General features: G+C 41.0%; 1 protein-coding gene across 7 annotated transcripts in view; it reads right to left on the bottom strand.

Annotated features, from left to right (window-relative positions):
* RASGRF2 (Ras protein specific guanine nucleotide releasing factor 2) overlaps positions 1-26202 on the bottom strand; it is a 270212-nt gene that overhangs the window by 93009 nt on the left and 151001 nt on the right. For 6 of the 7 annotated variants that reach the window (XM_007976916.3, XM_007976935.3, XM_007976943.3 and 3 more), the window contains 4 exons: positions 22964-23212; positions 21909-22291; positions 11931-12056; positions 8532-8621 (listed from right to left, as the gene is read on the bottom strand). In XM_007976916.3, the coding sequence (XP_007975107.3) occupies positions 8532-8621; positions 11931-12056; positions 21909-22291; positions 22964-23212 (848 nt within the window). The remainder of the gene's footprint in view (positions 1-8531; positions 8622-11930; positions 12057-21908; positions 22292-22963; positions 23213-26202) is intronic. The other variant, XM_007976925.3, reaches the window with a different exon arrangement.

Raw genomic sequence — 26202 nt, forward strand, 5'->3', positions numbered from 1 at the left:
AGAAAAGAGATTAGCAGTTGCAAAGGGCTAGAGGAAGAGACAAATAGGGAGTGACTGGTAACAGCTAAAGGGCTTGGGGAAATGTTCTAAAATGTATTGTGACTGTTGCCCAACTCTGGGAATATATTGAAATCCATGGAACTGTAGACTTTTTAATTTATTATTTATTTATTATTTATTTATTTTTTTTAGACACGTGGTCTTACTCTGTTGCCCAGGCTGAAATGGAGCATGATCATGACTCACTGCAGCCTCCACCTCCCAGGACCAAAAGATCCTCCCACCTTAGCCTCCCAAGTAGCTGGGACTACAGGCATGTGCCACCATGTGCAGCTATTTTTTTTTTTTTTATAAATGGGGTCTTACTATGTTGCCCAGGTAGGTCTTGAACTCTTGGGCTCAAGCAATCCTCCTGCCTCGGCCTCCCAAAATGTTGGGATTACAGGCATGAGCCATCACACCCAGCTTGAACTGTAGGCTTTAAATAGGTGAATTGTATGGTACGTGAATTATAGCTCAATAAAGCTGTTATAAAAGTGTAATTAGAGAGAAATTACTACAACAGTTTTTATTACTTCGAGATAAAAAGATTTTCTAACATGATGCAGAACTCTAGGCAACCTTCCATATTTTAAATGATGAAGAAAAGTGAGAATTTAAATGTACAACTTGGAACAACATCAATTATGCATACTGTGCAAAAACTACCAAAAGATAAAGGTTGAGTTGTACTTAATGTTTGAGAAGAGATTCAAATTTAGGTTCTTCATCTACTATATAGTCTACTACAAGTAATATGGAGTCAGATTTTTAAATAGGGAAGGCAGCTTGGACATTATACTAGTTCACTGCCTCTCAAACTTCAGTATGTATCAGAATCACCTAAAGAGTCTGTAAAAGACAGATGCTGTGTCCCACCCTCAGAAATGCTGATTCAGTAGGAATGATGTGTGGCCCAAGAATTTATTTTTCCAGTAAGTTCCCAGGTTATGCTGATGCTACAGGCTGGGAGATCACATGTGGAGAGCAAGTGCACCAGCTGAGCTCTCAGGCTTCCATCATGAAACAACAGGCCCAGAGAGAAATTGTCCAAGGTGACACACACAGGACTCAGTCTAGCACTCCTCACATCCAGCCCACCTACCATATCTACACCTAAAACACTCAATATGTAAATTAATACTAGACTGTAGAATGAAATCCAGACATACTTCCTAAATTGCCTGACGGTGTGGGGATTACACAACTGTTTTAACCACATTCTTCTGCTGAATTAATCAAATAATCATTAAATCCATCTACATCCAAATCTATGGTGAAATTTGGAAACATCCAAAGTTTTACCCTTAACTGACATCACCTCAGTAAAATACACACACACACACACACACACACACACACAAGCATTTCCTACTTGGCTTCACATTAGTATCACCTGGGGAACTTAAAAAATTCCTTAATCCCACAATGTACCCCACATCAATCAACTCAGAATCTTTAGGTGTGGGACCAGATATCAGTATTTTAACAAACCGATCGAAACCCAACTCACATCAACCTCTGATCTACTATTTACTACACATGCCATGACTGGTTTTACAGATAAAACAGATTATGCATTATCTACTTTACAAGCACCAGGTAACCACCAGTAAAAGATTCACTGCTTACCTAAGCAATTGTAACAGTGACACTAATTTTCCTGTAAGTGCATTCAACCATTCCTCTACTTTGTTAATTTACTTTGACTTGCATAGAACAGTAAAACATATAATCTGCTCACAGATAATCAGGAGTTGCTTATAGTACCTCCACTGCCATGATTTCTACTCTCATAAAAATAACCCACCTCACACTTTCATACTGCATTTTATATCATTTCATAAACTCTATAATTAATCCTACAACTTCAGGTGTATAGTAAGTGCAGTGATGTGCTCTGATACATTTATTCATTGAATTTGCATTTCTATTCATATCATAACTATATCCAAACTGCACCTGCAGATTCCCTGTATCAGCAGCTATTTGAAATGCACACATTTATATTTCCACTTTATGCAGAGCTCTTAAATTTGAGCAGGTGCCTGCAAATACATTTCAATCAGTGTGGTGGCACACAAGAACACCATCAACCATCCTTTGTTTCAGTCCTATCCTGTATAGAGTTAAAGCCCTATGGAAGGAGAGGCTTATTTGACACTGGGGAAGGAAATCAGGGTGGCAATACATACATCATTCTGCTCTACTCACCACTACCAGCTAATCCAACTCGTCACCAGAAGAGTGTGCATATTAACACCTGGTCAACTGTTCATATTTAACTGATGCCATCTTCTGCTTTTTTTCATTATACCACCTGACTCTGGGCTAACTTAGAAGAAAGATGGCTAATGACTCATTGACAATCACTGATGCCCCCACCCTCACTCCCCAGCATACAAAATTTCCTGTAGCTGTTGTGATTCCAAGAATTTTCTGGATTGGACTCAAAAGCAGATTTATCAGGAAGTCAAGAAAGCTTAAGCTTTAGGCCTTCTCGATTTCTATGGGCCTCTTCCAAAGCCCTGGGAGGTGCCCTAAAGGTTTATATTTATAATTTTATATTATTTTCCTTGAAGTGTGTTTCCCCAAATTGCATAAACATCAGGCCTACAAATTCAGGATCCATCTGTAACTGGGCCTAATTTGTAGATCAATGATGGTATCTCTATTGGAGAGAAAGAAAAGGCTAGTTCTGTGGGTATGAGTGCAACACAAAACCAATTCTTGTTAATATCACAGTATGAAGCTTTAACAGTTTAGTTAGTGCTTGCATTCTGATTGGCAGCAAACATTTAGGGTGACCTTAGGCCTCAGGTCCAAGCATATCTCAAGGACTTTCCAATCATGAGTGTGAGGAAAAGTCTTACATCAAATGAATACCAAGGCAATGAGGCTTATTTACAAGTCTACCGGGTGCTCAGCTCAGAGTTGTGGGTATCCAAAAAAGTGATACTAAACACCCAAGACACTCAAAACCTGCTTGCTGACTTGAAGAGACTGATATCACTTCCCCAGGTCAGTCGGAGAAATAAGACAAAACTCTTTTGCCCTAGAAATAACAACAATGACAACAACAACAAACAATTTAAAAACATCACAGCACTATAAAAATATATGGACAGTACAGTTTTTTCTTTTCTGCACTGAATATTCCCTATTGCAAGTATGAAGATTCAGTCATTGATTCATTAATTCATGAAGCATTTATGAATCATTTACTACATGTACAATACTACTCTAGATTTCAGGGATACTGCAGTATATAAAATAGATAAAAATCTCTGCCCTTGTGGATCTTACATTTTATTGGAGAAATGGATAATAAAGCAAGATAAATAAGTAAAACAAATAGTATGTCAAATAGTGATAAGTGTTGAGGAAAAAAAATAAAGCAAGGATAGAAAGTGTTGGTAGGGAGTTGCAATTAATTAGGAAACATGAGACAATAATGCTGCTAAAAGCTGCATTCCTGTGATGTGTTTGTCAGAGAAACACTATAAACAGAGACAGAAGTAATAGTGAAAGCACAACACTACAATCCTGGGTATCACCTATGGGTCTACATAAAAATCCAGGGAGGGATTGCATTGGGAGTTAGACCTGATGTAAATGACGAGTTGATGGGTGCTGACGAGTTGATGGGTGCAGCACAGCAACACGGCACAAGTATACATATGTAACAAACCTGCACGTTATGCACATGTACCCTAGAACTTAAAGTATAATAAAAAAAAAATTATTGGAATCGGAAAAAAAAAATCCATTAAAAATTCCCTGAAGCATTACCACATTCACAGAAAGCATAAAATCCAAATCTTGAGTTTCGAGGGGCAGGATATCGGTTCTCTGGATAGCGCTGACTCAGGTAAACAAAGGGAGCATGACATGGAAGGAAGAGACTCATCCAATTTTGGGAAGGGAAGGCTGTAGATTTTTTTTTTAAAGTCATTGATTCATTAATTAAAAAAAAAAAAAAAAAAAAAGGAAGAAAAAGAGATTGAGGCCAGGTGCAGTGGCTCACACCTGTAATCCTAGCACTTTGGAAGACCAAGGTAGACAGGAGGCTTGGAAAACCAGGAGTTCAAAACCAGGAGTTCAAAACCAGCATGGCCAACATGGTGAAACCCCATCTCTACTAAAAATACAAAAATTAGCTGGGGGTGGTGGCGCACACCTGTAGTCCCAGCTACTTGGGAGGCTGAGACAGGAGAATCACTTGAACCTGGGAGGCGAAGGTTTCAGTGAGCCAAGATCACGCCACTGCACTCCAGCCTGGGTGATAAAGCGAGATTCTGTCCCCCCATTCCCCCCAAAAAGATTGAAAACCAGGCTTTTCCAGTACATGTGGAAATTAGGCAGGCTGAGACCCCAGCAGCCGGGCAGGCAATCCCAAACAGATCACAGGGCACCATCCACAAATAAAATCAGTTTTCTTTGCCTCTGGGGTCAGGCAGCGGAACATCTTGTCTTGACCTCCTTGCAAATAAAAAAATTGCTGTCCTCCCTTTTATTGCATTTGAAATTCCTTTTAACACAGTAAGAAATTTTTCTAAGCAACTTAAAGAGAAATGGTTTAATATACAAATGCCTAGAGTTAATGTTTGAGAACATAATCATTAATAACCCAGAGGTGCCAGATATTTTGATGGAGATGGGATCAGGGGAAGGGTTGGGAGAGTATTAAAGCAAGAGGGAACCTGTAGAGGAACCTCAAACATGGAAACCCACTCTGCAGACCGCAGGGTTGACTGGGCTATACCTTGTTTCCTGTTACGAGCCAGGACACAGCAGAGCTGCATCCCCAAGTCTATCTGTATCACAGCCGAATAAGCAGACAGGAAGCCTGCAGAGACCGATGAAAGCATGGGGTGTTTAGTTGTCTATGCAATCTTTCTTCTGCTTTGCCTTTGCAACTCACCAGGTTCTGGATGCATCTAGGCTGGCAATTCCTGATTCCCAGAGGAGATAAAAAGTCTGTTTGGGAGTTGACTCTTATCCAGCACTCTCTTCCTTTGAACACCTGTCCAGGTATCTAGGTCTAGCCCTCCCCGGGCAATGCCATGCTCTCCCTGGCTAGCCAATAAATCCAGATTATCTTCTTAGCCCTTCCCTGTTTCTGCTCTGATTACAACCTTCTGCTCTCTGCCCAGTTCTCCCAGGCAGGTGAAATCTGCTAAGGGACCAATTCCTCTGAGTAACTGAGCCCCAAGAGTGCACTGGTCTCCACTCCAAAAGAGACCCCCTTTCTTACCGCCACTAGCCATTGAAACTGACCCCTGTGCAACTTGCTGCCTTCACAGCAGAGCCATGGGCACTGTTGAATCCAATCCCTTATTGCCTCTACTTCTAAAATCAAATCATGTGGCTTCAGATTGCATGATAGGCAACATCAACAGCACTGTCATAAAAGAGCAGTCTGCTCATGCAGGGTGCAGGCTCACTAACACCTAGCAACATTGACTGAGTCTGTTAGCAAGTCTGTGCTGCCCTCCTCAGAAAGCACCACCAGAAGCCAGCTCGCTGAAGAAGGTTTTCTTCCTAAGACTATTTGAGCTGCAGGAGAGAAGTAGGAAAAAAGGCAACAGAAAAGCAGCAGGCTTTCAAAAAGGGAGAAAGAGCTGGTGGTTTTGGTCACTTTTTCCTTCTGGCCCAATATGCCTGGGAAAGCTAGTCAGAAAACCATTCTCTAAAGCACATTCGAACGATTCAATCTTCATTGCAATCTCAGGTGAAAAAAGGACCTCCCCCTACCCTCCAGCAAATAGGGAATGGGCTCATCTCAAATAAACTCCAAATTAATTTTCCCTCACAAACCATATGTAAATTAGGAAATCTGTGAGATGCTCTTGTCCTTCACTTTTTTCAAAGGCAGGCTAGCTCGTAAGAACAGAAGACAGGAGAAAGTCTTAGTAAATCACAATGGACAACAACTCTGCTGAAAGCCTAGCAAAGTCTCCCTTATTTCCCCCCAAATGTTCACTGTTACAGAATGTAATCAATCATAGAAGCCAACTGTATCGACAAGATTGCTATTTTGACCATTATAGGCTGCTTTGTATTATTCTGATGGGACTCTTGGGGAAAGGTTTTAAGAATATTTGGGGCAAAGCACATCCCAATTTGCCTGACCATATCTCCAGTGAAGCATGTATGGCAAAACGCTGAAGAAACAGAATGTGGTCAATCTGCAAAATGTTTATTTAGAGAAATATATATATATAAAAGTCACTATGGTAGTTAATGTCCATTACAGAACATCTCTTTTTGGTCCTCAATTTGGGAAAAATAAAATCATACTGATAATATCTACTAGTTACTATTGTGAATATTGGTTCAGAATCTTTGGAAAGGACTCCTTTGTTACCACAAAGGTGAAAAATGGCTAATTAGCAAAATATGCCATCTCTCATGTTTCTACAAATCATGATAATTGGAGCCCATAAGTTTAGTTTAGGTGAAGACACAGCAACAAGGCTATTTAAACCACTTAAAGATTTATTATTTATTTATTTACTTATTTACTTTTGAGATGGAGTCTCACTCTGTCATCCAGGCTGGAGTGCAATGGCATGATCTCGGCTCGCTGCAGACTCTACCTCCCAGGTTCAAGCGATTCTCCTGCCTCAGCCTCCCAAGTAGCTGGGATTACAGGCGTGCGCCACCACACCCAGCTGATTTTTGTACTTTTAGTAAAGATGGGGATTCATCATGTTGGCCAGACTGGTCTTGAACTCCTGACCTTGGGTGATCTGCCTGCCTTGGCCTCCCAAAGTGCTAGGATTACAGGTGTAAGCCACCATGCCCATCCTGAAACCACTTACAGATTTATTTCAACATAATATCCTCCTTGCATGTGAGAGAAGAGGAAAGAGATAATGAATATAATATTTATCTATTAAAATACTGTGTTTTTTTTTAAGTACTTTTTCTTTACCCTGAAAATTAACTGACAGCATCTCAGAAAGAATCGTGGAGCTACTGGAAATGAATTATGAGTCAGCTAAAGCAATAGCTGCCCCCCGCATCTGCTCCCCGCACTCCACAAGCCCTCCCTCCCACCTTGCATATGCTTTTAGCATTGTACTCAATTAAAATGGAAACGTGTTCTCAGTAATTGAGTTATAAAGGGTGAAGAACTCTGTCAAACAACACAGGAGGAATAACAGCCTTCTCTGATAAAGAATTTCTCAGAGCTGTAACCCACAGACCGCCTGAATGACTCACCTGAAGGAGCTTATGCTTATTCATTTGATTATTTTTTATTGTATATGCTTACAGGGTACAATGTGATGTTTTGATGTACGTATATATTGAAGAATGGTTGAGTCAAGCTAAGTAACATCTGTTACCTCACTTACCATTTTTTTGTGGGAGAGCATCTGAAATCTACTCTCTTAACAATTTACAAGTATGCGGTACATTTTTAACTAGTCACCATGCTGTACAACTGATCTCTAGAACTTATTCTTCCTGTGTAACTGAACCTTTTATCCTTTGACCAAACAGCTTCCCACTTCCCTTCCTCCCCACCAGCCCCTGGTAACCACCAGTCTACCTTCCACTTCTATGAGTTTGATGTTTTAGATTCCGTATATAAGTGAGATCATGCAGTATCTGCCTTTCTGTGCCTGGCTTATTTCAGGTAACATAATGTCCTTCAGGTTCATCCATATTGTTGCAAATGGTGGGATTTCTTTTTTTTCTTTTCTTTTCTTTTCTTGTTTTTGAGACGGAGTCTCGCTCTGTCACACAGGCTGGAGTGCAGTGGTGCAATCTTGGCTTAGTGCAACCTCTGCCTCCCAAGTTCAAACGATTCTCCTGCTTCAGCCTCCTGAGTAGCTGGAATTACAGACACATGACACCACGCCCAGCTAATTTGTGTATTCTTAGTAGAGACAGGATTTCACCATGTTGGCCAGGCTGGTCTTGAACTCCTGACCTCAGGTGATCCTCCTGCCTCGGCCTCCCAAAGTGCTAGGATTACTGGCGTGAGCCACTGTGCCTGGCCAAATAAGGAGGTTTCTGAAGATGCTTATTTAAAAGACAGTCTCTTCCCAGAAACACTGACTCAGAAAGAGCTAGGAATGTGCATTCTCTTATTATTATTTTGTTTTGTTTTGTTTTGTTGAGATAGGGTCTCACTTTATCACCCTGGCTGGAGTGCAGTGGTGTGATCACAGCTCACTCTAGCCTCACCCTCCTGACCTCAAGCGATTTTTCTGCCTCAGCCTCTTGAGTAACTGGGACTACAGGCATGCAAAGCCATGCCCAGCTAATTTAAAATTTTTTTTATAGCGATGGGGTCTCTATGTTGCCCTGGCTAGTCTCAAATTACTGGTCTCAAGTAATCCTTCTGCTTCGGCTTCCCAAGGTCCTGAGATTCCAGTGTGAGAGCAGATGAGTGTCTCATCAAGACACTGGCAAACACGGGCCACTGACTTCATATAAATGGTCACCTATCTGTACATAGCTGCTCCCCTACTCACCTGGTGGACTCCCATGTCCTGCTGCAGCTGTGGCTATTGCAAAAGCAGAAGCCGGTGAAACAGAGCAGTGGGCATTGTCTGCCGTCTGTCCTGGTTATTTGAAAATAAAGGAAATGGAATGGTGAGGCAAATGGATAATATTCTACAACAAAAATCATCATTTTTATTCCTGCACCGGATGAAGGACTGGGCCAAATGACCTGTATTATCTCTGTTAATGGGCAAATAACAAGATTGCACATCAGGAATTCCACTCTGGGGCTATAACCAAGAAAAACGAAAGCATACATCTACACACAAACGTGTACGTGAATATTCAGAGCAGCATTGCTCATAGTACCCAAAAAGTAGAAACAAATGTCCACCAATTGATGAACAAATAAATACAAGGGAATATTACTCAGCCACAAAAAGGAATGAAGTTCCAATACATGCTAGAACATGGATAAACTTGGAAGACATGCCAAGTTAAAGAAGAAGCCGATCATAAAAGGTCACATATTATGATTCCCTTTATGTTAAATGTCCAGCAGAGGCGAATCCATAGAGGGAGAAAGTAAGATTAGTGGTTGCCTAGGGCTGCTGGGGTTGGAAGGGGAATGGAGAGTGACCGCTAATGAGTATAGAATGGCTGATATATATAGGGTTTCTTTTTGGGTGATGAAAATGTTCTAGAATTAAGTAGTGGTTATGGCTGCCTGACCTTGTGAACATATATTAAATAAAAAAAGACTGAACGATATACTTTAAAAAGGTAAATTTTATGGTATGTAAACTGTATCTTAATAAAAAAAATTCTTAAAAAAGATACCACATCATGTTACTGAGAGAATTTCCTTCTGATAGAATTTCCTTCTCAGAACGCCCTTAACAGTACAGATGGTTTAAATGTGGCCCTTTTAAAATCAAAAGGATGTATTGAGCAACCTTGCAGTCCCTTTTACTCCTCGGACTGTACGCACAGCGTTTGGCAGTGCTGGTGCCAAGCTCGCTGCTTCTCCTCGCTCAGGCTTTTAGTGAAAACAGTCCACTGTGATTTTGACCTGAAGGGCTTTTATTAGTTTGGCCCTAATGTTTCACAATCATGCCTAAAATAAATACACACATGAGAGGGGAAGCAAAGAGCTGCTTAATGTGCCCAAGCACAAACGCATAAAACAGCTCTACCTTCTCTTTCCACAATAGCCTTATTGCATTTTGGAACAAGGTGGCAAGTAGACAGACACACAGGCAAAATTTCAGCTAGATAGAAATATGTGATGCTGTCCTCGTTTGGGTCCTCCATATTATCACAGTTTTCGGCCTCCTTCCTATGTTTCTGTGTCTCTATGATTTAGTCATATCAGGGAAGAAACAAAGGATTTGGCTTAGTTAATCCACAAACAAGATGAGGATTTCCAAGTAATCCTTATGTGAATTAAAAATTTTATATGTGAATATAAACATATGAAAAGAGAATATAAAATAGACTTCTAATAATTGTAACACCTTGAACAGCATTTAACTCTTGCCTTGGTAGAGCCTTACTTCCATAGGTTTTGGTCCCAAACTCTTCCAGGTTACAATGAAGTCAAAGGGGTCTGTCCTATGTGGCAATGGTCAAGGGAGTTGCCAAGACTTGGACTGACCAAAGCTCTAAGAAGAATAGAGAGATCTGGCTAATTCCATAGTAGTACCACGACAAGCCAGGAAAGTCTAATTTGTCACCTTCATTCACCAGAAACACCCAAATGGCAGGGTAACCCATAACTGACCTAGAGTCTGCAAGCCCCAAGTGCTAATAGCCATCAAGGCAGATCTCTAACAACAGCCGGACTCAGACCCTCCTAGTTGCTCTCAGAGCTCATGGCAATGACAACAGCTTCTACCAAGCTGCTAAGGCCACCAATAACCATTTGGAGCCGTATACTTTATCTTTTGCTAAAATGCCCTATTCAAAGCAAGCCTGTGAGAGTCAAAAACGCCTCTACAGGCTGGGCGCAGTGGCTCATGCCTGTAATCTCAACACTGTGAGAGGCTGAGGAGGGTGAATCACCTGAGGTCAGGAGTTTGAGACCAGCCTTGCCAACAAAGTGAAAACTCGTCTCAACTAAAATTACAAAAACTGCTGGGCGTGGTGGCACGCGGCTATAATCCTAGCTACTCAGGAGCCTGAGGCAGGAGAATCACTTGAACCCGGGAAGCGGAGGTTTCAGTGAGCCGAGATTGCGCCGCTGCACTCCAGCCTGGGCGACAGAGTGAGACTCTGTCTCTGGGGGAAAAAAAAAAAAAAAAAAAAAGCCTTTTCATTTGGGTTACTTGGGGTGAATCTGGTTTCATAATTGTGTAATTTTCTGTTCTGACTTGAAATAATTGGCTTAAGAAAAGAAAAGCAAACATTTCAAAACAACTGTTATTTGGATATATTTATTTGAGCAGCGGGGAAAATGGGAGATAATTAAAATATTTCTACCTTTTGTTCTGATTATTTTTTTCTCCAATTAGAGGACATTTATTGTGTTCTCAAACAAATTATGGAGTAATGCTTTACAATTTTCTTAACTATATATCAAAATACATATGCCAGTTTCTGCCACTAGTAAGAATGATGACTAGAGTCCCATGTACCTGGACCTTATTTTAGATGAAATAATATTATTAACAAGGTCTCCCCAAATTGTGATGCCCAGATGAGTTCACTCATATAGACTACATTGGGACTCATGGTAATATATCAGAAACTGGGAACATTTTGGTAAACCCAGCACTGAGAATCTTCAGCTAGCTAACATCTAAAGAACAGTCTTCTGAGTCACGTTACTCCTCACAAAATGCAATGCAATGATGGAACTAAACAAATATTGGTTAGACTAATGACATCTTCTCTAATCATTTATTTTTCCACCACTTGGTCCTACAGTAACATTACGGTCATCCCTTGTTACCTGTGGGGTATTGGTTCTAGGATCTCCCTCAGATACCAAAATCCATGGATGCTTAAGTCCCTGATATAAAATCGTGTAGTATTTGAATATAATCTATGCATCTCTTCCTGTATATTTTAAATCACCTGTAGATTATTTATAATAACTAACACAATGGAAATGCTATGTAAATAGCTGTCACACTATAATGTTTAGGGAATAATGACAAGCAAAAAAAGTATGTATATGGTCAGTACAGAAGCTTTATTCTTCTGCCAAATATTTTTGATGGGTGGTTGGTTGAATTCGCAGATACGAAACCCACAGATGTGGAACCTACGGATACAAAGGGCCGACTATATTTGTTCCCAATTAATTTTCAATAAGTGAAACTAAAAAAATTATTTTGGCAGTGAAACAATCAGGCAAAGGAAAGGTTCAGAAGCTAGAAATCATTTTTCACGTTTCTATTTCTCAGTCCCGCTTGAGCTCTTACCTCCAGGCTGGCGATAGCGGAGGTGCCGGGGAGTTGAGGGGGATCTGCAAGGTGAAAGTTCTGTGGTGTCTGCTGCAGGGGAGCTATCCACTCCTGCTCGGTCCGCCGGTGCAGACTCTAGGACTGCTGTTTGAAAACATCGTGAATTTTAACAACTAGGCCATGAATTCAAGAGCTTCTTGTCAGTATCATGCATGGAAAAAAAAGTTCATTACAGATAATAAGCATTTCATTAAAGGGCTTTAATATGAAATCAAGTCAAGTGCTGATGACACTAAATCTAAATAAGGATCTTCTCTAACCCTGTCTTGACCCTGTTGGGCCTGGCTGACCCCAGCCAGCCCCTTCTGTTGAATGCAGCAGCAGATGTTAAAACAAACGGGGGTATGTGGTGGATCCCCTGCCCTTCCAAATGTTTTTGCTTTCTTGGAGTGGGGAAAGATGACTTTTTCAGGTTAAAAATCAGATTGGGATTACAAACCAGAACTTCACAAGTTCTTTGCCTGTGTTGTCCCCTAAACCAAAGAAAGTTTGAATCTCTATCAATGTGGCCCTCACCAGGGATCTCCGGGGGCCCAGGGATCTAAAGCTATGTTGTTCAAAATGACAGCACTACCCAAATGTGGCTATGTAAATTTATATTAACTAAAGTTAAATTATCATTTTGGCTTCCCACTTGCACTAGCCACATTTTGAGTGCTCAGTAGCCACATGTGGCTAGTGGCTATGGTATCGAACAGCCCAGATATAGAGTATTTCTATCCTCCCAGAAAATTCTACTGGGTATCCCTGAGCTAGAGCTACAGATCAGCAGGAGGCAAGTGAAAACTTTTTAAATGAACCACTGGGAGGGTTTAAGGTCATTTGAGCTTCTTTGCTGCAGCTAACATCCCAAGAATAACACAGACATCATTTTAGGGTCACTGTTAGACCATTACTAATGATGTTTCTACACCCCTTCCACTGATTCATTAAGCAGGTAAGACTACAACTTTGTGTATGTGCTTTCAGAGAAAAATATCACAAAAATGTAATAAATTTCCAATGATTCTTCCATTCTCCTTGGGTTTTTCATTAATTCCCACTGATAAAAGCTTAGTGTCACCTCCACTAATTGTACATTAATCCTGTCAGCAAAACTACTTTGCTTTGCCATTCCATTCAAGATTTCACTCAACAAACTTTCAAAAACCCCTAATGACTTCATATAAGGCCATTTTTATACTTGCATGTGACTTATCCGCTTAGAAATATGGCCACAATTTTGCTTTTTTAAACACAAAGGGGCCAGGAAAAGGAAATGGTTAGAATCTTTCTCTGAATGACATAATTACAGTAAAGCTGGCAACGATGCAAGATGCAGACAAAAAAAAATCAGTGCTTAGCTGTCGGTTTTATTATTTTCTAAATAACTCCCCCAAAATTCAGTAATGGAAGGCATCTGCTCTGTAAGAATGAGCAGAATATCAAATACACGTCCTTGATCTGATTCAACCATTCAGTCATCTCAGGAAAATGAGAAAATCATTAGACAGCAATTACACTGAACCCAGGAAATTTCCCAATGAGAAAGCTGGACAGAACCTGACTGTGCTGACGAGTTGATAGGTGCAGCACACCAACATGGCACAAGTATACATATGTAACAAACCTGCACGTTATGCACATGTACCCTAGAACTTAAAGTATAATAATAATAATAAATAATAATAATTAAAAAAAAAAAGAACAGGAAAGCAAAGAAGAATCCTGTAAGCTAACAGGCACCTACAGAGAGAAGAAACCATGCCAGCATTGGGGGCTGAGGGGAGAATTCCTTCTGGCATATTCACTTTTGATCAGGCTCCTTGCAAACAGCTTTGCCTGCAGGACGAGTGGGCAGATGTGGCTCAAAACAAATGCTAAAATCGGGAGCACTTTCAGCCCACAGGCAGGCAATTTTCAAACTAAGAACACAGAAACAGACACTAGTGCTGTGGGCTGTGCAGCAACACTTAGGTGGCTAAGTTGCACAGCCATGGTCTAAGTGAACACTAGGGGGTAATGGGGTCTGAATACAGTGAGCGACCCTTTGCCTGGCCTTTCTTGCCCGCTGTTGGTTTGTTTTTTGTTGAGAACCCATCACTGGGTGGAATCTGGATATCTGAGTCTGGCTGATATTTGTGTTTTGTAGAAATACCTGGGGTTGAAGAAGATAGAAACTACCTGGTAATAAGAAGGGAGGATACTAGTGAGTGTTGGATGAGCCTGGAGCAGATGTAGGGACTGAGTCAGAGGGAAATTAAATTGAACTAATTTTTCCCTAAGTTCATTGCCTCACTCATTTTAAAGGATATTTCCTATTTCGCTTCTTCCTCCTCACATTGTTTGACGTTCTCCTGCCAGGAAATATCGCAAAGCTGGCATTATCATTGCAATGACAATAAAAATGGACAAAGGTCACAAGCGCTTTTCAAAAAACATGCCCTGAAATGAATAGCTGAATGGCAGTGAAAGAGACCTATGGCAACAGTAAGGACCTAATTGGCAAAACTGATATTATACAATTCGATGGTGTGGGGTTGTATTCTTAAGTGAAAAGCAGAAAATGTGTAAGTGCTTGGCACAGGATTCATATTCAAGTTTGCCAACTGTTTTAAGTGTTAACATTATGTGAGGCACATGCAAACATATTTCAAATTAAAGATGGGTCAATGTCTCCTTTTTCTTTGTCAATTCAAATTTTTAAGACTAGACAGCAGGGTTAACACAGCAGCACTCTTGGCTCTTACAGACATACACACACACACACACACACACACACACACCGAACTTTCAGACTCATGCTGAAGTAGTGTTCATCAAGGACTTTCCTAAAATTATTAATGACCAGTATTGCCCATACACCAATCCAAAAACAAACAAACAAACACACAAAACCCACAACTGAGTCTGTAATTTCTTTGTTTCACTTATTCAGAAAAATGCCAAAGAGCTACCTCAACCTGAGACTTAATTCTAAACTTTCTACCCAGAGTGTTTCCTTTGTAAGGATCCACAAGATAAATTGTTCTCAGTCTCAAGAACCAGCAAGAATGTACCTGCACAACCAATCTATTCCTAGCCTTCAATATGGATCACATTAATTGATTATATTCCTGTCTTTACTCTGTCAGCAGAGGAGCTTGGAACCAAAGTCAGGGGACTCTAGGAATTGCAGAAGACCACACAGTATTCATTTTTTCAGTAACCATACACTTGGCCACACACAACTTATTCCTTTTCCCCCATTGCCTGATTTCCTTACCTATTTTATTTTTGTCTTTTTTTTTTTTTTTTTTTTTTAGATTTTTGAGACAGGGTCTTACTCTGTGACCCAGGCTGGAATGCAGTGGCATGATCAGAGCTCACTGCAGCCTTGACCTCTTAGGCTCAAGTGATCCTACTGCTTCAGCCTCCTGAGTAACTGGGACCACAGGTGCACACAGCCACACCTGGATATTTTTTTTTTAATTTTTACTTTTAGTAGAGGCAAGGTCTCAATATGTTGCCCGGGCTGGTCTTGAATTCCTAGGCTCAAGCGATCCTTCCACCTCGGCCTCCCAACATCTGGGATTACAGGTGTGAACCACCATGTCCAGCTACCTATTTAATTTTTAAGGGCAGTTGTACCCTGTGTCTCTCTGAATGACCACCTTAAATATTTTTAAATATAAGATGGGAAATAAATGCATTAAAAAGAAATTAGAGGACAGCTATAGAAAGGGGAAATAAATTAAGATGCAAAGAAGTGGCTTAATGGAAGGACTAAGGGAGGAATCAGGGTAAAATGAGAGCTAAGGGGGATGCATTAGGCAGTGAATGTGACTAAGAAGCCCGGGGAACAGAGGAGCTGACAGCTCTGGAGTAAAGGTTGGCTCTATGGGCTTCACCGAGTGCCATGGGCCCCTCCTAGATACAATCTTGGACTTTCTCCATTACCCAGAGTGGAAAGAGCTCAGCATTTAACTATGACCTGGAACTCTAAAATGATATTTCTAACCTATGAACCATCTGGATAAATTAACTGATAAAAATATAACACTAAATCACTTGTTTTGGGGAAATCCAGTGAGAAGCAGAGGCATGAAGCCTTCAGCTTAATTCTCTAATATGAGAAAGAGCCTAATATTTCTGCCACACTGTTACTCACAGGTCCTCTCCATCTGCTGGCCCTAGGCCATGAATGATCAGTGCTGCCACATGACAAAGCTCTCCAGCAGCCACTGACTGTGTCCACATGATCCCACTCTGTCCAATATCTGTACTGACAGGTCTTCGAAGTCTGTGTCAGTGTCCTTCCCTAAGAGCTTGATCCAGCTCTTTCTCATTTATCTTGGTCTCCCCATGCTATGATTTGATATGTTCCCTAAAGCTCATATGTTGGAAATTCAAAACTCCAATGCAACAGTGTTGAGAGGTGAGGCCTCTAAGAGGTGGTTACATCAAGAGTACTCTGCACTCATGAATGAATGAATGCCTTTATTTTGGGAATAGAATGAGTTTGGCCTACTTCATTCTCTTTCCTACCCATGTGATGCTTTCCACTATATTATAATGCAGCAAGAAGGCCCTCACCAGATGCCAGCCTCTAGAACTGTGAGAGATACATTTCTGTTCATTATAAATTACCTAGTCTCAGGCAGCACAAAACAAAGACAGAAAATTAGTACTGAGAAGTGAGGTTGCTGCTATAACGAATACCTGAAAATGTGGAAGTGGCTTTGGAACTGGGTAATGGACAGATGCTAGAAGAGTCTGAAGGAATGGGCTAGAGAAAACCTGTATTGCCATGAATGGAGTGTTAAGGATGATGCCATTAATAGCACTCAGAAGAAGAGAAGAGCTTTCAAGAGTTTGAATCTCCTAAGAGATTACTTAGGTGGTCATGAATGATCGAATGTTGGTAGAAATATGAATAGTAAAGGCAATTCTGGTGAGGTATCACATGGAAATGGGAAACAAGGTGTCGAAAACTGGCATAAAAGCCATCTTTGTTACAAAGTAGCAAATAACTTGAGTGAACTGTGTTGATGCCCAAGGGCTTTATGGAAAGCAGAACTTCAGAGTGATGAACTAGGATACCTGGTGGAAGAAATTTATAAGCAAAATATTAAGAAGTTGCATGGCTACTTTTAAATATATATAAGAGGAAAGAAATGGTTTAAAGGCAGAATTTATAATTAAAAGGGAAACAGAGCAGAAAGACTTGGAAAATTTGCAGCTCAGCCATGTAAAGAGTGAAAAGGCATTTTTGGGAGTGTAAACCAAGGCTGTGGCCAAGTGACCGTTTGCTAAAAAGATTAGTACTAAAGAGAGTATGGCTAAAAGAGAGCCAGGTGCTATTCATTAAGACAATGGGAGAAAGACTCCAAAGGTACTTCAGAGATCTTTCAGACAAGCTAGGACCTTGAGGGCCAGGTTTGCAGAGAGGAGTTTAAGGGACCACAGCATTTGCTGCCCAGGGCTGCTCCCCACATTCCTGTGCAGTGCTCCTTGGCCACACTAGCTGTGGCCCAGGCAAACCCAGGTGCAGCTTGGGCCACCGTACCAGAGGGTGCACATGGAAAACACTGGTGGCATCCATGTAGTGCTAATTCTGCAGGTGCACAGAATGCACAAGCTGTGAAAGCATAGCTTCCCTCACCTAGATTTCAAAGGATGCTGCAGACAGCCTAGGGTCCCAGGCAGAGACCTATTGCAGGGATGGAGACACTGAAGAGAGTCCTCACTGGAGACTCTCATGGCCTAGTGGCGCCATGAGAGTGAGGCCATTGCAGAAATCCTAGAACTGCCAGCATGCAACACCAGCCTGAGAGAGCTGCAGACAAGAGGCTCTAATCTATGAGAGCTGAAATGTGGGCTGAGCCCAGAAAAGCCATGGGATTGGGCCTGCCTGAGGCTTTGGGCACTTAACCCCACTCCAGTGTACCCAGGAGGCAGCACATTGAGTGAAAGATTATTCTGGAGTCTTAAGATTTAATGTCTGCCCCGTTGGGTTTTGGACTTACTTGAGGCATGTTATTCCTTTCTTCTTGCCTATTTTTCCCTTTCACTATGGTAATGTCTATCCTATCCCTGTCCCACCACCATATTACAGCTGGAAGGGAATTTGCCTCAGGATGAATCATGTCTTGAGTCTCACCCATATCTGATTCACATAAGTCTCTGGACTTTGGACTTATCAGTTGATACCAGAACAAGTTAAAACTCTGGGGGCTATTGGGATGGAATGAATGTATTTTGCATGTGAGGAAGACATAAATTTTGGGGGAAGGGGACAGAACATTATGGTTTGAATGTTTCCCCCAAAGTTCCTATGTTGAAAACTTAATTCCCAGTGAAACAGTGTTGAGAGGTAAGACCTCTAAGAGGTGATTATGTCATGAGGCCTGTACACACATAAATGGATTAATGCCATTATTGCAGTAATGGGTTCCTTATAACAGCATAAGTTTGGCCCCCTTTCCTCTCTTTCACGTCTATGTGTTGCCTTCGACCATGTTATGACAGAGCAAGAAGGGCCTCACAAGATGTCAGCACCTTGATCTTGAACTTCCCAACCTCCAGAATTGTGAGAAACAGATTTATGTTCATGTACAATTATCTAGTTTCAGATATTTTGCTATAACAGCACAAAACAGAGTAAGATACCCCAGTCTAACTTTTTTCCAGCTTATTATTCCAGGGAAAAAAAACTATTGATTTCTGCTTCATCCTAGACAGTAGCTAAAACAGCTTTCATGATAAGGTATGGGATTATCACCTTGAAGACTAAAACTAGGGAAGCTGGTGATCGAAGTGGAACATTCCCTGCACAACAAGTTAAAGTGGAACACTTAATCATGGTGATATCAAAGAGATGTTTGCACACCGTATTCATTGCACCATTATGCAAATAGCCAAGAGGTGGAAGCAACCAAAATGTCTACTAATGGATAAATGCATAAAGAAAACGTAGTATCTGCATGCTGCCTTTTCCTATTATTCAGCCTATTAAAAAAGGAAATTCTATCACACGTTATCACATGGTTGAATCTTGAGGACATGACATTAAGTGAATTAAGCCATTCAAAAAAGGATAAATATTGAATGATTCCACATATAAGAGGTACTTAAACTTAAAGTAGTCAAATTTGTAGAGACAGAAAGTAAAAAGCTAGTTGCCAGGGGCTGGGGGGAGAAGAAAATGGGGTATTATTCAATGATTATAGAGTTTCAGCTTTGCACGATGAAAAAGTTATAGAGATCTGTCATTCAACAATACTATGGAGCTATACACTTAAAGATGGTTAGGATGGTAAGAAGAAGGAGAAGAAAGATTGCCAAGGAGAACTGTTGTTTTGAAGTTTACTCAGTGCTAGAAAGCCCTAAGAGAACTACTAACAAGGTCTGCTCTACGGGGCTGCCCATGCTGTCAAAATAGGACAAAGCCTGTCCCTTCAGAAGCAGTGATGCCTCTTGCTCGCAGAAATGGCATTCACTGGCCGGTACGGTGGCTCACACCTGTAATCCCAGCACTTTGATAGGCTGAGATGGGTGGAACAGCTGAGATCAGAAGTTCAAGACCAGTCTGGCCAACATGGTGAAAGCCCATCTCTACTAAAAATACCAAAATTAGCCAGGTGTGATGGTGCGTGCCTATAGTCCCAGCTACTTGGGAGGCTCAGACAGGAGAATAGCTTGAACCTGGGAGGCAGAGGTTGCAGTGGGCCAAGATTGTGCCACTGCACTCCAGCCTGGGAGACAGAATAAGACTCCATCTCAACGGAAAAAAAAAAAAGAAATGGCACTCACCACTAGTGATTACCATCACACCTTTACTTATATACTCTCTTTGCCAAGAAGTTCTCCCATCTCCTCTTTCCAGCCCACATATCTTTTGACTCATGTCAAAGACACTTCTTGATTCTGCTCAACCAGATGTGATCTCCCTGCTCTTCAGCTTCCAGAGCACTCTATCTACACCACTTATACCACCTGCCCATATAGTTATGTTGTGTCTCTATTATCCACATGACTAGAGTACGATAGTGAAGGCGCTATTTACCACTGTGGACTCTAGCACACACGGTATCTTGCACAGAGAAGAGGTTCACTCAGTGACTCTTGAAGAGACTTTACTGTATCCTCATCCCAGCCGGAGGAGCAATCAAACCACAGCCTCCAAGCCACGGGTGTTGGACACTGAAATATTTGTTCCTAAAGCTTTCCTAACTCAAAATAAATAAATAAATAAATAAATAAATAAAGAGAGAGAGAGAGAGAGAGAGAGAGAGAGAGAGAGAGAGAATCCCAATTTATCTTCAGATTTCTCCTCTCCTATCTACCACAGTGCAATAAAGAAGGTGAAAAAACTTGCCATGATCTGAAAGCTCCTGTACTTCCCATACCCCATGCCCCATTCCAGTCATTCCCTCCACAGGGTTTCCCAAGCACTGGGGCTGGGTGCAACCCTGAATGCACTTGTCAGCTTGTGTGCTGCCTCATTATTTCTGAGAAGAATCCATCATAATTTTGCTTAAGCTTGTTGTTCTAATGACTTTTTAATTATCTTCTCCCTTTCCTCCTCCATAGTTGCTAACTTGTCAATTTAAAGACTTTAAAAGAGTGCAACTTTTGATGATGACAACCACTCCAGTTAAAATTCCATTAACTACTTCACTCAGGGAGCTTACTTAAATGATCTGAGCTAGAAACACATAGCAGCTTCAAGCAGGTAGAAAGGCAAGCATCTGTGCATCCATCTGGGCAATCCACCTTGAAATTTGAACACTTTGTCTGATTTATTGCCCAATTTTTATTATATTATCAATAAATCAGTTATTATACAGTTTTTTAAAAGCTGCTTGTAATTTCTCTGTGAATCATTTTTATTTTCATTACAGAAACACTGGACTTTAAAGGCAACAAGAATCACCTCTTCCAACCCTACACTATACCAGGCTGAGAAGCTAAAGTGATGGAGAGAGGACCCTCGTTCGGTTCACTGTATATTTTATTTCATTCATTCATTTAACCAAAATTTACTACTTGTCAGGCACTGGCCAAGACACTGAGGGTACAGAGGTGAGTAAGATAGACTGCTAATCTCATGGAGCTTACATGGCACAAGCGGCCAAGTAGAGGAAAGAACGAGTGCAAGGACCCTGGGGCAGGAAAGACCAACAAATTTCTGACACAAAGAGGAAATCAATATGACAGTAGCCTAGTGGATGAGGGAGCGTGGCAGGAGCAGGGGCTGGAGAGGGAGACAGGATCCATGTCTCACAGACCTGAAGGCCCTGGCAGGGAGAATGTACTTTATTCTAAGTGTGACAGGAAGTCAGTAGAGAATTGAAGCCAGAAAGTCTATGATCTAATCAACATTAAAAAAAAAATATTTTGGCTATGTCACGAGCAATTAACACTGTCCCCAATTTGATTTCTCCCCTATACCTCTGCTATAACATGGAGCATTGTCCTCATAACTAAACTAAAAAAGCCATCGTGGTACTTCCAGCCTAGCTCATCCTCAGCAGAGAAAGGCTGGAGGTACACAGGTACCTAAGGCAAATAATGGAGGAGGAGAAGGCTCTGCAGCCTGAGCTCACAGGTGAGAGGACCCACAATCTCCTGGTGTGCAAAGCACCATGCTAGGCTCTTGAGCCAACCAGTCTTAACCAAAGTCCAGGAACTCTCTAGCAGTACCATTCAGATATGCTATTCTTCCACAGATAACTGACCACAATAAGCCTTTTACTACAGGGGCATAAGGACACCTAATCTTGCTTTCTGTTCCAGAAGGGCCAGAGGAATCTACAGGAATTTTCTCTTCTAACTCACCATTGAGCTCATTCTACTTTCTATGCAGAAGTATTAAAGTTGTAAAGAAAGGGAACCAGGGTTCCAAAAGGAAGGGTGAGGAGGCAGGTGGCCAGCAAATGTGGGGTGTAATTATGCAAATGTGCTAGATAATACCTTTTTGAATACTCCGTTTTAGCTTGTTACACAGATCCACGCGCGGGTTATCGACATTCTCTTCTACTGATCCCGGGCTTTGCTCTGGAGAAGAGAGGCCTCTGCTGAGATCCAGTGGTATTTGACCAGTGTGTGGCGGTGGAGAGGCAGCAGGGCTCTGGGTCGTGGTGGTGGGACTGCTGGAAGTCGTCAGGTCCAATGCTCCTATCTTTGAGTTCAAGGGAGAAGTCAAAGACAGCTTTCTGGCCCTCACTGGGGAAGATGTTCTCGACACAGCCAGTGGTGGTGGGGAAGAGAATTTGCGACACAGACGTGGGGATTTTCCATCCACCAAATGTTCACCTCTGTTGTTCTGGCTGGTAGCAAAAAACAATTCCAATGACCTTAAAATAAGAGCAAAAGTGGCTAAGAGATTGTAGCCAAGTGAAATGAATTCCCAGATGTCATTCAAGAACATGTTCCCTTCATTTATAGGCCACAATCTCATTGCACTTCTATCGCTGGACTTTCCTTAATCTAAATGCTACATGTATACCCTCCACCTGCCAAAGAAGCACAGACACTTATTAGCCATAGTCTAATCCCTTGCTACTAAACTGTGGTCCAAACACCAGCACTGGGATCTCTGGGGAGCTTGTTAGACATTCAGAACTCAGGCTCCACTCCGGGCCTGCTGAATCAGAGCCAGCAATTTAACAAGACACCCTCCCCTCACCACATGCAAGCTGATTCTTATGCATATTAAAGGTTTAAAATCATAATTGTCAAAAAAAAAAAAAAGAAAGAAAAGAAAAAAGAAAAGCCGAAAGCCATGGAGTTCATTTCCAAATAATCACAGAGCAAGCAAAGGCCAATTGGAGATTTCAGGTTTTCAACTTTGTGCCTGGGGAACTCTGTGTGACCTTTACATATGGCCTTCTGCTGGAGGGGCATGGTACTTTCAGAAGCAAGCTAGTACATCCCAGGATCTGTGTTGCAGAGCTTGTCTGCATGGTGACTCCGGAAGCAAGAGGGCCATATGCTAATGATAGGCAAATCTCTAGTGATAGGTGTACCTGACAGGGATGGAGGTGAAAGGCCTCTTGTATATGTCAGAGAGTTTCCCCAGCACCACAGCAGCAGTGGTGAAAATACGATAGGTGTGCAGAAAGGTGTTGAGGAAATCGATACTAAGAAACCGCAAGTCCGTCAGTCGTTCCAAGAGGCGCTCCACGCTGGCATAACGGATCTGGGGCACTTTGCAGGAGTTGAGTGTTTTACTGAAGCAAATGTCAGTGTCGTCTTTATGAAGGCGGGCATCAGACCTACGTGCAAAGGCAGGAACATGATGGTAAAACCAGGAGGAGGCTTTCCCCTCGGCCACTGAGTATTTCAGCATTTGCTATCACACACTCAGGAGTGGGCTTCTCACTGCATTTGATAGGAGAGAGATGATTGCACAGTTGTCCCTCAGTATCCTTGGGGGATTGGTGCCTTGATCCCCCCACCATATTAAAATCCACAGACGCTCAAGTCCCTGATATGAAATGGTATAGTATTTCCACATAACCTATGCACAACTTCCTGTATACTTTAAATCATCTCTAGATTACAACACTTAAAACAATGTGAATATTATGTAAAATGCTGTTATCCTGTATTTTAAATTTTGTATTTTTTTTATTGTTGTATAACTATTTTTTGTTTTTCTTTCTTCCAACTATTTTGGATCTGCGGTTGACAGGCAGGTAGAGGGTTGATTGTGTATGTCTATATGACATATAGACATATCAGCATAGGCAGGGTTATGAAAACATCAAGTTTATTATAATTTAGGAAAGCCAGAATTAATAATGGAGGAGGTAAATAATAATTTGTCTCACTTTGTGGATTCCTTCTCTCAAATTCAGTCATGTTTTATTAGGAAGATGAAGCCAAAGGCCCTCTTTAGGAGCGGGGGAAAGCATTGCTTATGCCCTTAAAGCAAAAAATCAAAAGTGTGCACAGAAAGTATTGGGTGATACCTCCCACAACAGGGGAACACAGATATCACTGCTATATCTGCAGTTATTTCTTTTCCCTGACTTCTAATTTTGCACATTTGTGCTTTCCTCCCTTTCTTTTTTTTATTAAACTGATGGATATAGGGTTAGGTATTTTGCTCTCTAGAATCAGCTCTTTTTATTTATCCCTTCTACTATTTTTTATATTGTATTAATGTCTGTTCTTATTTCCTTCCTACACTTTCCTACAGTTTAGTCTCTCATTCTTTTTCTAAGCTCTTTATTTGAGTGCCTAATTTGTTTATTTCATTCTTCCTGGCTTATTAATGCCTTTTAAGGATATCTATTTTCTGAATACTGTTTAATCCATAAGTTGTAAGTGTGATGTTATGTTTTTATTATGTTTTCAAAACTCTGTGGTATTAAAAATGTCTTCACTTAAAAAAAGGTAATGGGTGAAGGATATTCCCCTGAATAGCACCTACCACGGCCACCCTACAATCCACTGCTTTTGTCATTCTGTCAAACCTCCCATCTGGCTGCCCCAACCCCTCGCCTTCAGACCATTGCACTGGCAGCCTCCCCAAGTGGACAACGAGGACCGCCAGTAGCCTTCACTTCCCCTTCTGAGATCCCTTGTTTGCCTTCACTGCAGCATTTCAGATCAGGCGATCAAAGAAGTCCTGAATTTCACCACTTGATTAAAGGATCTGCTACAGGGTCAGTGACGTTCAGTTAGCCAATTGCTTGCTAAGAATCCATTGGCTGAGAATCAGTTGGAGTGCCCTTAATTAGCCCTTTCAGCGCTTTGAGGGATTTGAAATTATATATTTATTTTATTTCAGATAAAAAGGAATCAATTGCTTTCTTAGCTTGCTCTTAGAAATGTCCCAGCCCAAAGTATGCTCAGCGCAGGTGGAAGTACTTCATCTGCAGGCCTGAAAGAGCATTTTCAAGGAACAGCTTCCCCCTGCCAAGGAACTGACGGGGGTGGCCCGTTAGCTTGAGTTACATTACTGATCTTGAAATGCCCAAGTGCATCTTTTGAGATTCTTGAAAATAACAAGACACTTTCTTCCACTCGCTATGTGTCCCTCAACCACTTTATTTTTCTGGTTCTTAATTTGCTTATGCATAAAAAGATCTCAGAAAATTTTGTGAATCCATCAGCCCGTCCAGAAGATGGCTGAGCTAGATAATCACTTGTTATTCCAGCATTTTCCACCAAAAAAATCTCTATTTTCTAAGAAAGTTGAGATCAAATATTATTAAAAGAAAGTCATAGTTTGCATACCCTATAAAGGGATATTTTCACCTAATAGGTGTCATGATTTTCACATTCTATTCGTAGGTTTGAGCTTTGCATCTTTTGACTATAATTAGCTTATTTGAAACACTAGGACAAAAAATGTGTTGAAGCCAGCATGAAATTAAAATAAAACTGACTAATTACACTACTTTCCTTCAAAATCGTGATTACATTTTCATTTTAAGAAATTAAATATTATGAAATTATTTAGTTTTCCTTTATTACACTGAGTAGAATCTTACTTTATTTCCTAAGAGACTCTCAAGAAAAATATAATACATTACTGAAGTCTCCTATGATAACAGCAACTCCTCTTTGGTAAACACTTAAGAATAATCTTGAGAGATCAAACCCATATCATCTGTTATAATTGGTAAGTTTTAAAAGGAAGTGAGTGCTTACAAAGTGATGCCCTGTCAGTAATAAGACACAGTTATAATAGGATAATTTTTTTTTAACTCTGAGAAATGTTGAGTTTTTTCTTCATGGTTTATAGATAGGGAAATAGATACATAGGGAGGAATATAAACTTCAGGGTAGAATAGAGCCATCAGAAGGAACAGAGATTGCAAAATCTCTGTTCTCTGATTGAGGATAATCAGGCTCAGTCAGGCTGGGAAAAAATAGTAGTATATATATAAAACTTCACTCTGCCTTAGGAATAAAACTAGTGTATTATAGATATGTTGGATTTAATAGAAAATCTTTACAGTCCAAGATACAGGTTTCTGTCCTAACAGGAGAACAATTCCAACTCATTAAGTGTCACCTCTGTGCACCCAAAGGCAGAAAAGTCCTGGTCTGTATGTAAGTGGTTACACAAATGAGACTGGACATGGACACTGGTAAACTGCCATGGTAGGGGACAAAAGATGCATTTTGGTGCCAGCAACAACTGATCAGGCACAAAACTGAAGTCTTCATTCGTATTAATTTTTTTTTTTTTTTTAATGGAGTCTCACACTGTTGCCCAGGCTGGAGTGCAATGGCGTGATCTTGGCTC

This window comes from Chlorocebus sabaeus, chromosome 4, assembly GCF_047675955.1.
Source record: "Chlorocebus sabaeus isolate Y175 chromosome 4, mChlSab1.0.hap1, whole genome shotgun sequence".
In the NCBI taxonomy this organism is placed as follows: Eukaryota; Metazoa; Chordata; class Mammalia; order Primates; family Cercopithecidae; genus Chlorocebus; species Chlorocebus sabaeus.